We start from the raw sequence: 15,781 nt of genomic DNA, 5'->3' as shown, positions 1-15,781 counted from the left end.
CGTCGGAATATCCGACAGACCAAGTTTGAGAGCTGGGCTATAAAACTTTCCGACAACATGATCCGATGGGACTTTGTCCGATCATGTGTAGAGAATTCCGATCGGACAAAAGTGCCACGCATGCTCAGATCGAATTCCTAGACCAAAGCTATTGGCTACTAGCCTGAACGTAGTCCCGTCGTAACAGAAATAACGTCATCACGTTCAGAACGATCGGATTTTCCGACAACTTTGTCCAACCGTGTGTATGCAACACCAGTTTCGGACAAAATCCGTCAGACAAAATCCGACGGATTTTGTTGTCGGAATGTCCGACGCCGTGTAAACAAGGGCTAAGACATTTTTTTTTTGTTGACTAACATCAGATTCATACGGTCTATGCCCCTGTACACACGGTCGGAGATTTCCACAACCAAATCCATCGGATTTTGCCCGTCGGATTTTGTTTGTCGGATCTTGTCCGAAACTGTTGCATACACACGGTCAGACAAAGTTGGCGAAAAATCTGATCTTTCAGAACGTGATGACGTAATTTCGTTACGATGGGACTACATTCAGGCTAGTAGCCAATAGCTTTGATGTAGGAATTTGATCTGAGCATGCGTGGCACTTGGTCCGATCAAAATTCTCTACACATGATCGGAGTATGTCCGATCGGCCCAGTTGGTCGGGAAATATTTCCAACATGTTGGAAAATTGGGTCCGACGGAGATTCGGAGGGAATCACACAATACTACACACAGTCGGATTATCTGACGACACGGTCCGATAGGACACATTCCGACGGATTCTCCGACCGTGTGTACAAGGCTTATGACTTCTTGTAAGAAGACCAAGCGCTTCTTCCTGCCTTGGCTATCGTCTATTAGAAGAGATACGTGGCCAGTTAATGTTGCTGAGGGTAAAGACCTGGGGTTGGGCAATGAAGAAGAGCTAACTTAGCCCCCCCCCCAAGGGCTATGAGGTGAAACAGGTTCTGGAGGACCCCAAAAATTCGGGGGAACCAGAATGTTTTCCTCCACTTTCTGTCTACCAACAGAATAGGATGTAAGAGAAGACCTCTCGAAAAAGTGAGTAAAACTCCAGCTTAGAGAGTTGGCACCAGAACAAGTGTCCCCATTGGGAGACTCCTGGTTTAGTGCAACTCAAAATGGTAAATGTTCTTACTAGACAGGACAAGGAAATCCCCCCCAATGGGGGCACAGAGAGGAGTTTTAACCCTTCCCTGCTCAATCCAAAACCAGAAAAATTTACCTTTGGATAAACCAAATCAAGCAAGGTGGTCTCTTTGCATGTTGAGCTTTGCTCCATTCCTTTTCCTGATGTTAACATAAGAAAATCAATGTGCAATGATCTTGTGAACCCCAAAAAGACTCACTAGTAACGTATCCAACATATCCCAAAAGGCCAAGATCAAGGACACTTAGAAAAGAACTACATCTAACCTTTTTCACTACATTCAGTTTATCCGGTGCATGGTCAAAAAGCGTATCAAATGCATCTCTTTCTGGAAGGAGGAAAGAAAAAAAAAACATATAAAAACTCAATAAGCAGTGCTGGAGCACACATATTATTTGATAAATTCACCTCTTAGAGTTACGGTCTTCCATTAAACAAATATGTGCTGTAGAATCTAAAGTGGTTCTGAAGCCTAAACATGTTTTACCTTAATGCATTCCTTGCATTAAGGTAAAAAAATGTTTAGGTGTCCGCATTCTCCCTTCACCCCCCCCCCTTTTACTTACCTGAGCCCTCACTCGATCCAGCACTGTGCACATCTGCAGCTCTTCTCTCCCCTCACTTGCGGGTTCTCCCTGGCTTTCCTGAGCCACCGGGAGCCACTGGCTCCCAGTGCTGTCAATCAAAACCAGTGATGAGGGAGCGGGGGGGGGGCTGGGACGAGTCCCGCTGTTTGTGTTAATGGACGCAGCAGCGGGGCTCGGGAGCGAGCACGCACAAGAACAAGTGTCCCCATGGGAAGCACTGGACAGAGAGGAGGGGCCAGGAGCACCGGCGTGGGGGGGGGGGGGGGCGGGGGGGACCCAAGAAGGGGAGGTTTGCGGCCGCTCTGTGCAATTTAAAAAATGTTTACCCTTACAACTGCTTTAAAGTGGTACTAAAGGCTAATTATTCTTTAAAAAAGTTCCCTTCTTCTCCTACCTATCCTGCATACTCCGTATAAAAAAAAGAAAAAAAAAAAAGATCAGTGTACTTAAATTTTAACAATACAGTCCGGTCACATGATTCAGCAGCTCCAACTGTGTCACAGAACTCTCAACAGATGTGATTTCCCAAAGCCATGACCTCATCCACAGACGCCTATGGTCCATTGTTGTTGCTCCTTCCTCTCCCCTGCAGCAGCCACTCGTTGACACAGGGGAGCCAGAGCTGTGGGATAACATGACTGGACCGGATTTAAAACAGGGTAAGTACACCGATCTTTTATATACAGGGTACACAGGATAGGTAGGAGGGGGGAACAGAACATTTTTAAGAACAGTGAAAGCTAGCTTTTTCTAACTTTAACTATTAACTGTGTAAATATCAGGACCAAGACTGGATGGACAAAGTTAGAAATTAATTGGCAGGAAAAATTATATATATATATATACACACACACACACACACACATTTTATATATATATATATATATATATATATATAAAATCTCACAAAAGTGAGTACACCCCTCCCATTTTTGTAATTATACTTCTTTGGTGGACCATGGTGAGGCCTGTTCTGAATGGAACCTGTCCTGTTATACCGCTGTATGGTCTTGGCCACTGTGCGGCAGCTCAGTTTCAGGGTCTCAGCAATCTTCTTATAGCCTACGCCATCTTTATGTAGAGCAACAATTTTTTTTTATCAGATCCTCAGAGAGTTCTTTGCCATGAGGTGGCATGTTGAACTTCCAGTGACCAGTATGAGAGAGTGAGAGCGATAACACCAAATTTAACACACCTGCTCCCCATTCGCACCTGAGACCTCGTAACACTAACGAATCACATGACACCGGGGAGGGAAAATGTCCAAATCGGGGGCCCAATTAGCCATTTTCACTAAGGGGGTGTACTCACTTTTGTTGCCGGCGGTTTAGACATTAATGGCTGTGTTTTGAGTTATTTTGAGGGGGCAGAAAATTTACACTGTTATACAAGCTGTACACTCACTACTTTACATTGTAGACAAGTGTCATTTCTTCAGTGTCGTCACATGAAAAGATAGAATAAAAGATTTACAAAATTGTGAGGGGTGTACTCACTTTTGCTACAGTGTCTATGTATGTGTATATATATATATATATATCTATATATATCTATATATATCTATATATATCTATATATATATATATATATATATATATAAATATATATATCTATTGGTATTGAAATGCTTAGAAAATAATTGAGATACTGTATATATATAGTTTCATAGTTAGTTAGGTTGAATAAAGACACCAGTCCATCCAGTTCAACCTGAGTGAGTGTCTACAATGGTCCCTTTCCCTGTACATTGTTACACCCACATTGGTTCCTATCCTTAAGGAGTCCACAATCCAAGGTCCGCATTCATATACTAAGGCCAATTTTGGACAGAAGCCAATTAACCTACCTGCATGTCTTTGGATTGTGGGAGGAAACCGGAGTACCCGGAGGAAACCCACACAGGCACAGGGAGAACATGCAAACTCCAGGCAGGTAGTGTCATGGTTGGGATTTGAACCAGTGACCTTCTTACTGCTAGGTGAGAGTGCTACCCACTACACCACTGTGCCGCCCTGTATTTAATGTATATTAAATACATTTTTTGTATAGGTATCTGTTTGCCTGAAGTTCAACTTCATCCTTTCTGGACAAAATGCTCATCATATGATCAAACTCCTGGACATTTGGTCTCCTAAAGCCAAGGATCAGAGTTTTAATTCTGCTTTTTAGTAGCGTTTTTGTGCGCGTCCTACTGCAGGGATCCAGGAGCAGCATTTTCACCAGGAAAGGAACACATTTCAGCCTTTTCTCGAATCCTTACATTTGAGAGCAGGTCCTCTCATCTGGAGTTGAAGTTGTGCCCCCCGCAGGCTTATGTGATGAGCAATGCAGAATATGACTTTTACTAATTTCCACAACTACTAATTTCCCCCAAATTATTCTCCACATTGAGTTCTAAAGTGTTATTCGAAGAGTGCAGTGATATGTGTGAAGGGTGGTCCAGGGACCCTCTGAAATGTGTATCATGCAAAATCCAAATGCAAAAAAAAAGACAATTCTAAAATATAAATTCTTACCATGTCTGCCCGATAAGGCCCTTTGGAGAGAGAAGAAAAAAACTGATTAAAAATGATCTTCAGATTACAACAGAACTTTAGTCATTTCTACCTAATTATTTATTATCTCAAAAATAAGAAAAAAAACAAGAAAGCTTGACTGTCTACAGACAGACGATGAGTACAGCAATGACATGCAAGCTCTGTAGAGTGACCATGCATTGCTGGGTTTAGTCGATTAAATATAATATTACAGTTTTGGGGGAGGTAACCCTCTACCTTCAATCATTTGCAAGTCTTGGATCCATAAAAAGTGCAACATAAACGTCAGGAGTTCTTATCTACACACAGCCTCTATGCTTTTTCATTGGGGGGGGGGGCTGAGGGCAGGCATGTACTGGCCATCGGGACTACCGGGAGATTCCCGGTGGGCCGATGACTCAGTGGGCCGGTCAAGTGCAGTCCTGGAGCCGCTGCTCTCTGACAGTGAGTGATCGCGATTTCAGTCCTGTCAGGAGGAGAAGTTTCTGTCATATGCTGGAGAGAGCATTTGGCGTTATGCTCCCTCCAGCCTGCAGGGGGAGATAGACGGCCGGCACACTTTCCTTCCTCTCTCCCCTTATCACTTGTTACTTATCACATGACTGTAGAGAGGAAGAAAAGAAGCTGCCTTCAGAACTGTGAGTACATGCGGGAGGGGGGACACTCTGATGTAAGGGGGCTGCTGATGGGAATCTGATGTAAGGGGGCTGCTGACGGGATATTTATTATAACAAATTTTTTTTTAACTTCAACATTTTTGCTATTTTCGTTCTTATAGCGCAAAAAATAAAAACCGCAGAGGTGATCTAATACCACCAGAAGAAAGCTCTATTTGTGGGGAAAAAAAGGACGGTTAATTTTGTTTGGGTTCAACGTCACATGACCATGCAATTATCAGTTAAAGCAACGCAGTGCCGTATCGATAAAAACGACCTGGTCATTAAGTGGTTAAATATTTTTTATGAAAACAATTACATGAAAAAAGAAAGCCATCATGTTTCAAGGGTACAGACACTGCCCCTTCTATAGTGCTTATATATATTATATGACCTCAAAATTCACTGGTCTCAGTGGGATTTTGATAATACATGTGTATGTAAAATCCAATACTAGCAGCAAGTTGTACAACCTGCTGGTGGCAGTATCTGTTTTTTTTTTCTTACACAAATATTATCAGTCAATTTTAGGGTCACAAGATTTGTAAGCCCTGATGAAGGGAGAGTGAACTCCCGAAACGTGTCGGCACTTGTTAGGCAAAATAACATTCTGAACTCTATGACCATCAGCGTTTCATCCTTTTTACATGTTTGGCAAAACAGACTTGACAGGGGTTCCAATTAACAAGGTTTGGCAATGCATCCACGTTTAAGGTTTGGTATCCTTAAAAGGCCAAGGTTAAATCCAAGGAAAGCTCCAAGCTTGCTTACCGACCAGGGCCGTCTTTAATATTGATTGGGCTCTGAGCAAACATTTTCTTAGGGCCCCCCTCCCACCATGCAATTTCACTCTCCACCTTCTCTGAGACATACAATAAATAGCAGCTAGACTTAAAATCAGTTTACTGTATCAGATCAGGCAGCGATTGCGATTGGTTGCCAGAGGTTACAGCATATCATTACTGCTTACTGACTGGTTGCTAGAGGTTACAGCACACATTACGGCTCACTGATTAGTTGCTAGAGGTTACAGCACATGAATTCCGTTTCTTGATTGGCTGCTAGAGATTACTGTACAGTAATACTGCTCACTGGATGCTATTGGTTACATCACATCATCTCCTCACTGCAGGGGGGGAGGATATACATATGAATGCTGCCTTTATTTACATATCAATGCCGTTGGCCTCAGCTATTTACATATGCATGTCACTGTTATTTACATATGAATGCCGGTTATTTACATGTAAACACAGGGTCTGCAGGTGAGTCATCTGTACAAAACAATAGGGCAGAGCTGGGCAGCATTAGTAGCAGCACTTCACACTGAGGTATCAGGACACAGCACAGGAATAAAACTTTAAGGGACAAGGGAATGTAAACTGGGATAGTTGGCAAGTATGAAGCAGCTGCTTTGGGCCCCACAACAATGACAGGGCCCAGGGCAGCTGCCCCTTTTGCCCTGCCTTAAAGACGGCCCTGTTACCGACCAATGCTGCGTGTTGCAATGGCCAGCTATAGGTGGGGGCAGTGGCTTCCTTTTTGTATTATTTGGTATTCTTAAAGGCTGCAGCATGGAGGAGGTGTCATTGCTTGGAAGGATGACGGAGGTTACGGGGAAGACTGATGTAGAACAGAAGTGTGTAAATGTCCTAAAATAGACCAGAGTCTCAGCACAGGTCATCTGTCTCCGTAGAAAAAACGAATCCTGAAAATAGACTTTTTTGGCTAATGGTAAATATTTTAAAAAAGTCCTTGTTTCCATCAAAGTAACTTTAGAAACAGGGCAGGTCCTCTTCATGTACAGCATGTTCAGTGCCATAGAATGACCTCATTCCCTCTAGTTCTAGTTCTGCTCTCATTTGTAAAAACGAGCCTTGGGACAATTACCCTTGTGCTTTCCCCTATGCCCATCCCTTCTGGGCCACTTCACGAGCCAAGTAAGAGGACACTGACCGCCACCTCCACCACCGCAGGTCCTCATTAGCATCAACGCATGAGCCGCCCCTTTCTCACAGACATCTGCGTCCGATTAAATGGTAGTATTACGTACTCTGTGTCACCAGTGATTTCCTCCTGAATCTGGCGCGACTGCAACATTCCATCCAGCTTCTGTACAGGGAAAAAAAAAAAAGCATTCATAGAGGTGATGAGTTAACATTACTTGTTACATATGCTAAACACTTGGAACGAAAATCTCCCCAAAAGTCCCACGAACATCTTTCAAAGCGGCGGAAAGTTGTCTGCATGCATGAATAGGCACAATCTACAATATAATTATATGTAAGCTAAATTCTTTTATTTTTTTTAGATTTGCATAGACAAGGGAATGGTTTAAACCAGCCATTCTCAACCAGGGTTTCGTGGAACCCTGGGGTTCCTCCAGAGGTGGCTAGGGGTTCCTTGAGCTGTGGCTGATGAACCACCTATTTGATGATGTCTACAGAGTTCAAGGTTCAGCACCATTTAGCAAAGCCAGCAGCATGACACCAAATATCTTCCTATTGACCCCTGATATAAGCAGCATTGTTCCTATTGAACCCTGATGATTTGGTTTTAGGACGGGTTCCTCGAGACATAAAAAAATATTTTTGGGGTTCCTCTAGGGTTAAAAGGTTGAGAAAGCCTGGTTTAAACCCTGGTTGGGTTGGGGATATCTGTGTCCGGCTAATGAGGTTTGCATTAACTTCCTGTCCTAGGGCAGGGGTATGTTGGCTCCTTCAAAGAGCCGTAGCAGGTGCGTGCCCACTGTACAGAGGGGGGGGAGGGCCCGATGTGCCTGACCACCCGCGATCACGGGAACGAGAGCCAGAACGGGGATCTGCCAATGTAAGCAGATAGATCCCCATTCTGACAGGGGAGTTAGAGAGAGATCTGCTGTTCCTAGTGATGAGGAACAGCGATCTCTCTCCTCCTCCAGTCAGCCCAGCCCCCATACAAAAAACCTCCCAGGAAACACATTAAACCCCTTAATCGCTCCTTAGTGTTATCCCCTTCCTTGCCAGTTACATTAGGGCTTAGGGCAGGGGTCTCCAAACTTTCCAAACGAAGGGCCAGTTTACAGTGAGGGGGGCCAGACCGTGGCCAATGGATAAAGAAAATTGTCCTGGTATTGGTGGGAGTACACAGTTCCTCTGACATGGTGGTCCGTGTGAGGAGGAAAAAAGTCCCATCTTTGGTGTCATGGGGGGGGGGGGGATAGCACCCTGTTGTTGGTGTCAGTGGGAGGATTGGTGCCCCATCGTTGGTGTCAGTGGGAGGAATAGTGCCCCAAGGGCCGGATAAAAGTAAGCAAAGGGCCAAATTCGGCCTATGGGCTCTTTGGTGTCACTGGGAGGGATAGGGCTCCAACATTGCTGTCACGGGGAGGAATAGTGCAGCCTCGTTGGTATATGTGGGAGGAATAGTGCCTTATCATTGATGCCAGTGGAAGGAATAGTGCCCCAAGGGCTATATAATTGCAAGCAAAGGCCCGCGAGCCATAGTCCTAGATAAACAGCAGGAGGTGAGAGCAAATCTCTCCAAAGTAAAGATAAGCCCCCTCTTAAGCTGTCCATGCACTGGTAGGATTTTGCTCCTAAAGGTCTACTTTTGAATCGCTCAAACGATTTTCTAATGGTTAATAGGGGCAAATCAATGATCATTTTCAACCATATGGATGAGGAAATGTGAAGGCTCAGGGTGGTTACACTTTATCATCAATTAAATTCTGACTGTGAACAAAAAATTGTATTTGTAAAATTCTATACAATTGTATGACACTCCAATAAAAATTAGTAACAGTGGAAGTCAATGGTGGGCGCATCGAATGCTCTGTCCAACGATATTTGATGAGCGGTTGTTCAAAAACATAAGTGTGTGGCAAGCCTAAGACAGCTGTCACTGGAACATGCTTTCCATTGGAAGACTCAACACCTGCTCTGTCCACAACCATAAAATTTTGGGTTCCCCATGACTTACTGTTCCTGATGACAATAGTTAGCAAGACAAAGGGGTGGATTTAGTGATAAAGACAGCTACAAATGCATGGCAAAGTTTAAATAATGGTTTACCAATACTATAAGAAGCATGTATTGAAGTACCAAAGTAAGTTTGGTGAAGTGTGACCAAAGGAACCAAAACATTTGGTTGACAAAATGGTACAGAATTGGCTCCTCGAAACAAAAATCAGGTACCTGTTATGACTTCCAACAAACACCCAAAAAAAAGATGGGGGTATACCTCAACCAAGCCCTGCCCCACAGACGCCATGGTTTCCATATCTTCCTCTGATGATAGCCAACACAGCTGAATGTAAGCTGTAATATTAATGTTATAAACAAGCGGTTTTGAAAGCACAATTTATCACAAGGTCACAAAATACCCTGGCTATTTTTTATTGTCCACATCCCATTGGAGAAATGTTCCTTCACTGCATGTGAAGTACTCAAGAGGACATCTCTATAAATTGAGGGTTATTCCCTTAGCCCTTGTACACACGGTCGGAGATTCCGACAAGCAAATCCGTCGGATTTTGTCCGAAACTGTTGCATACACACGGTCGGACAAAGTTGTCGGAAAATCCGACGTGATGATGTTATTTCGTTACGACAAGACTACGTTCACGCTAGTAGCCAATAGCTTTGGTGTAGGAATTTGATCTGAGCATGCGTGGCACTTTGTCCGATCGGAATTCTCTACACATGATCGGAGTTTGTCCAATCGGAGAATTTTGTTGGAAAATTTTACCAACAAGTTGGAAAACTTGGTCCGTCGAATACTCTGACGGAAACAGTCCGATGTAGACCACACACAGTTGGAATATCCGACAAAACGGTCCGATCGGACACATTCCGTCGGAATCTCCGACCGTGTGTACAAGGGCTTAGACATCTGTCATCAGAACAAGTTTCTTTGTTGGAAGATTTCCCCTCAACGATTCTTCTGGTGGCAACTCATTTCCAGTCACTCCTGGTGACAATGGTCACTAGGACAATTATAGAGGGTGAATCTCCCACTGAGGAGGACACAGATAGCAATAAATACTCCAAAAGAAAATTTCTAGGAGGCTCTAGAACTTCAACATTTTTGATCAAATGTCTTAGGAGAACATCGTTTTTTGGGAGCTCCTTGGCTCTAACCAGGCTGCTTGCATGAAACATGGACCCCCTTTGGTGGGTATTAAGAAACACAAACACAATATAGTTTTTTTGTAAAATAAAAAGATGATGTTACGCTGAGTAAATAGATACCCAACCTGTCACATTTTAAAATTGCATACACCCGTGAAACGCTGAAAAACTACGGTACTTAATCATTTCCATAGGTGACGCTTTAAAAGCTTTTACAGGTTACCAGTTTTGAGTTACAGAGGAGGTCCGGCGCTAGAATTATTGCTCTCTGATGTTTGCGGGCAATACTCTAATGTGTGGCTGTTTACGTATATATGTCGGGACCAATGCGTACGTTTGCCTTTGCGTGCGAGCACAAAAGGGCGGTGACGCTTTAACATTTTCTGTATTATTTATTTTATTTTTACACTGTTTCTTACATTTTTTTTACTCACTTTTTTTTGCTGTCACAAGGAGTGTGAACATCCCTTGAGACAGCCATAGGCAGTGACAGGTACTCTTTATGGAGAGATCTAGGGTTTATTAGACCTCTGCCCTTAAAAGATCGGTGTGATCTGATGCTTTCACAATTAAAAAATGGAGCTGTTTACATTTGGGGAAACTGGAAGTGACAAAATACTCATCGCTTCCAGTTTACTATACCATAGAGATGATCAGGGACCGTTTGGTACTCGATCGGCTCTATGGGAATCTGGTGCAATAATTCTGGGCTTGCCGGTGGGACGGTAGAGTCGAGAGAGGCACTGGCGGACCTCGTGACCCCTCCTGCCGCCTGTCAAAGCAATCCAGCGGCTAATAAGCTGCTAGGATGGCTTTTACCAAAAAAAACCCGATCGCCTCCTGAAAAAAAACAATACTGGGATGATGTGTGTAGCTGCAAGCACCATCCCGGTATACAACTTGAAAGCCACAAAATATACGTACATTAGGCAGTCTTCAAGTGGTTAAAACAACCAGTGTATTTTGGGGAATGGTTTGGTCCCCAATATACATTGGCTGCTTTATGTGATCACAATATGAACCATTAAAGCGATTTGGACTCTAACCATTTGGTTTGGCGTCTTGTTGTATTTTTATGCTTTGAGCAACCAAAACTCGGCTTGGTTTTTAATCTTTGTATCCAAAAATATAAAAGATTGACTTTATATACCCTTGTGATTTTGTTGGAAGTGGTTGTAAAGGGTCTATATTTCCAGCATTGGAGCCTGTAGACATCCAACCTTTGGCACTCCAAGCAATAAGCCCATAGAGTAGGGTTTCTCAGACACTGTTCCGTGGAACCAATAACCCCATAGAGTAGGGTTTCTCAGACAGGGTTCCATGGAACCAATAACCCCATAGAGTAGGGTTTCTCAGACAGTGTTCCATGGAAGCAATAACCCCATAGAGTAGGGTTTCTCAGACAGGAATCCATGGAAACAATAACCCCATAGAGTAGGGTTTCTCAGACAGGGTTCCATGGAAGCAATAACCCCATCGAGTAGAGTTTCTCAGACAGGGTTCCATGGAAGCAAAAAACCCATAGAATAGGGTTTCTCAGACAGGGTTCCATGGAAGCAATAACACCCATAGAGTAGGGATTCTCAAACAGTGTTTCATGGAAGCAATAACCCCATAGAATAGGGTTTCTCGGACAGGGTTCCATCGAAGGATTAACCCCATAGAGTAGGGTTGCTCAGACAGGGTTCCATGGAACCAATAACCCCCATAGAATAGGGTTTCTCAGACAATGTTTGCAAGCATCATCCTGGAAAAACCACTTGAAATCCGCAACATATATGTACATTAGGCAGTCTTCAAGTAGTTAAAACAACCAGTGTATTTTGGGGAACGGTTTTGTCTCCAATATACATTGGCTGCTTTATGTGATCACAATAAGAACCATTAAAGCGATTTGGACTCTAACCATTTGGTTTGGCGCTCTTGTTGTATATTTATGCTTTGAGCAACCAAAACACGGCATGGTTTTTAATTTTTAAGTATTCTATCCAAAAATATAAAATATTGACTTTATATACCCTCATGATTTTGTTGGAAGTGGGTGACAAGGGTCTATATTTCCATCATTGGCGCCTGTAGACATCCAACCTTTGGCACTCCAAGCAATAACCCCATAGAGTTGGGTTTCTCAGACAGGAATCCATGGAAGCAATAACCCCATAGAGAAGGGTTTCTCAGACAGGGTTCCATGGAACCAATAACCCCATAGAGTTGGGTTTCTCAGACAGGGTTCCATGGAAGCAAAAAACCCATAGAGTAGGGTTGTTCAGACAGGGTTCCATGGAACCAATAACCCCCATAGAGTAGGGTTCTCAGACAGTGTTTCATGGAAGCAATAACCCCATAGAGTAGGGTTTCTCAGACAGGGTTCCATGGAAGCAATAACACCCAGAGTAGGGATTCTCAAACAGTGTTTCATGGAAGCAATAACCCCATAAAATAGGGTTTCTCGGACAGGGTTCCATCGAAGGATTAACCCCATAGAGTAGGCTTGCTCAGACAGGGTTCCATGGAGCCAAAAACCCCCATAGAATAGGGTTTCTCAGACAGTGTTTGCAAGCATCATCCCGGGAAAACCACTTGAAATCCGTACATTAGGCAGTCTTCAAGTAGTTAAAACAACCAGTGTATTTTGGGGAGCGGTTTAGTCTCCAATATACATTGGCTGCTTTATGTGATCACAATATGAACTAGGGTTTCTCAGACAGGGTTCCATGGAAGCAATAACCCAACAGAGTAGGGTTTCTCAGACATTGTTCCATGGAAGCAATAACCCCATAGAATAGGGTTTCTCAGTCAGGGTTCCATGGAAGCAATAACCCCATAGAGTAGGGTTTCTCAGACAGAGAAATAATGGAACCAATAACCCCCATAGAGTAGGGCTTCTCAGACAGTGTTTCATGGAACCAATAACCCATAGAGTAGGAACCATAAACCCCCATGGAGTAGGGTTTCTCAGACATTGTTCCATGGAAGCAATAACCCCATAGAATAGGGTTTCTCAGACAGAGAAATAATGGAACCAATAACCCCCATAGAGTAGGGCTTCTCAGACAGTGTTTCATGGAACCAATAACCCATAGAGTAGGAACCAATAACCCCCATGGAGTAGGGTTTCTCAGACAGTGTTTCATGGAAGCAATAACCCCATAGAGTAGGGTTTCTCAGACAGGGTTCCATGGAAGCAATAACCCCATAGAGTAGGGTTTCTCAGACAGGGTTCCATGGAACCAATAACCACCATAGAGTAGGGATTCTCAGACAGTGTTTCATGGAAGCAATAACCCCATAGAATAGGGTTTCTCAGACAGGGTTCCATGGAACCAATAACCACCATAGAGTAGGGTTTCTCAGACAATGTTTCATGGAAGCAATAACCCCATAGAATATGGTTTCTCAGACAGGATTCCATGGAAGCAATAACCCCAATAGAGTAGGGTTTCTCGGACAGGGTTCTATGCAACCCTATGGTTCCTCTAAATGTTGCTAGGGATTTCATAGTTTCATAGTTAGTAAGGTTGAATAAAGACACCAGTCCATCCAGTTCAACCTGAGTAAGTGTCTACAATTGTCCCTATCCCTGTACATTGTACACTCACATGGGTCCCTACCCTCAAGGAGCCCACAATCTCAGGTCCCCATTCATATACTAGGGCCAATTTTGGACAGAAGCCAATTAGCCTACCTGCATGTCTTTGGATTGTGGGAGGAAACCAGAGTACCTGGAGGAAACCCACACAGGCACAGGGAGAACATGCAAACTCCAGGCAGGTAGTGTTGTGTCGTGGTTGGGTTCCTCGAGCAATAAGCAATTTCTACCTTCCAGATACGTTCCCACAGACACCATTGTTCTTTTTAGCTATCTGTAAGGGGGTAATGCTTCCCAATGTCTACAAGTATAAGGAACATTCTTCCCACTGACCATCACACTAATGTATCATGTTGTAGATATAGTCATTTTTAGCAGAGGCTTCTGGACACCAGAAAGTTATTTCAAGGGTTCCTCTGTGTTGAAAAGGTTGAGAAAGGTTACAGTAGAGGAATCCTAATGTTGCTAATAGTAAATATGTGCCAAGGATGATATATAAACAGCTTCCATTTTAAGAAGGCAGTGCTTGATTTCCCCGGGTTTTGCTGAACAGCTTGATTTTTTATTTTTTGTTAATTCCAACAAAAGAAAAATAAATTAAATTTTTTATTCATTTATTGTTAATAGAAAACTCAGCTCTTGAAGATACTGTAAGGGAAAAACAAATACTTTTGTATGTGGCTGTCCTTAAATGCTTAAAATTAACATACATCACACAACAGTCATTACGTGCTCCCGTTTCAACCTAAAATCAGATACACTTTGTAGTAAATCAAATCTGACAGGCTAATTGCAGTGTGCTCTGCAGACCATTACCCACGTGCTGGCTATTTATTAAGTGTCAAGCGAGCTAGTGCACATCTCAATATAGTCCTACAAATGGGGATAATCAGGTTGGGAGGTTGGCAACAAGTGTAGCACTCATTAATTGCGCACGTCAGACATAGATGTCTTGTGTTAAAAAAAAAAAAGGGACACAAATTGAATCTCGCCCAAGGTGAAAGAGAAAAAAAACCCCATAATTTTCATGCATTTTTAAGAAATCTTCTACATTTTCTGTTTAAAATCCCTTTTTGTACTCAACAGTAAAGGGGACTGAAGTACTGAGAGCAGGATTGGAAATGAGTCAAAAAAACACTTTGGAAAATACAGCACAAAAAAACACAAAGAAATGAGTGGCAGCATATCTTATCATAGGGTCAATATCGGCACCGGAGATGAATTGGGTTGAAGCCCAGTACTGCCCAAAGTCTTTGTGGTGGAAATACGATCCAACCTGACCGTTTCCTTGCTGGACCATCTTCTCAGCTCTTGTACAGTGCCTTGAGAAAGTATTCACACCCCTTGAAATTTTCCACATTTCGTCACGTTACAACCAAAAACATAAATTTATTTTATTGGAATTTTATGTAATAGACCAACACAAAGTGGCACATAATTGTGAGGTGGAAGCAAAATAATAAATGGTTCTCAACATTTCTTATAAATAAATATGTGAAAAGTGTGGGGGGTACATTTGTATGGCGCCCCCCCCCCCCCGAGTAAATACATTGTAGAACCGCCTTTCGCTGCAATTACAGCTGCAAGTCTTTTTGGGGATGTCTCTACCAGCTTTGGACATCTAGAGAGGAACATTTTTGCCCATTCTTCATTGCAAAATATCTCAAGCTCTGTCAGATTGGATGGAGAGCGTCTGTGAACAGCAATTTTCAAGTCTTGCCACAGATTCTCAATTGGATTTTAGGTCTGGACTTTGATTGGGCCATTCTAACACATGACGATGCTTTGATCTAAACCATTGAAATTGTAGCTCTGGCTGTATGTTTAGGGTCGTTTTACTGCTGGAAAGTGAACCTCCGCCCCGGTCTCAAGTCTTTTGCAGACTCTAACGGGTTTTCTTCTAAGATTGTCCTGTATTTAGCTCCATCCATCTTCCCAGCAACTCTGACCGGATTCCCTGTCTTTGCTGAAGGAAAACATCCCCACAACATGATACTACCACCACCATGTTTCACAGTGGGGATGGGGTGTTCAGGGTGATGTGCAGTGTTCGTTTTCCATCACACATTGCGTTTTGCTTTTAGGCCAAAAAGTTAAATTTTGGTCTCATCTGACCAGATCA

The 15,781-nt window shown here is 43.1% G+C and overlaps 1 protein-coding gene across 1 annotated transcript in view; it reads right to left on the bottom strand.

The window, feature by feature from the left end:
- The window catches only part of PARVA (parvin alpha), a 49,027-nt gene that overhangs the window by 9,395 nt on the left and 23,851 nt on the right, over positions 1-15,781 (bottom strand). Inside the window, exons 6-8 of the mRNA XM_077453590.1 lie at positions 7,013-7,071; positions 4,283-4,302; positions 1,446-1,507 (exon numbers count right to left, since the gene is read on the bottom strand). Coding sequence (XP_077309716.1) covers positions 1,446-1,507; positions 4,283-4,302; positions 7,013-7,071 — 141 coding nt within the window. The remainder of the gene's footprint in view (positions 1-1,445; positions 1,508-4,282; positions 4,303-7,012; positions 7,072-15,781) is intronic.

This window comes from Lithobates pipiens, unplaced genomic scaffold (genome assembly GCF_037356315.1).
Source record: "Lithobates pipiens isolate NorthernLeopardFrog02 unplaced genomic scaffold, aLitPip1_a1.2 Scaffold_24, whole genome shotgun sequence".
Lineage (NCBI taxonomy): Eukaryota > Metazoa > Chordata > Amphibia > Anura > Ranidae > Lithobates > Lithobates pipiens.
Note: the sequence above shows the minus strand (reverse complement) of the source record. Positions and strands in the feature narration are given on the sequence as shown.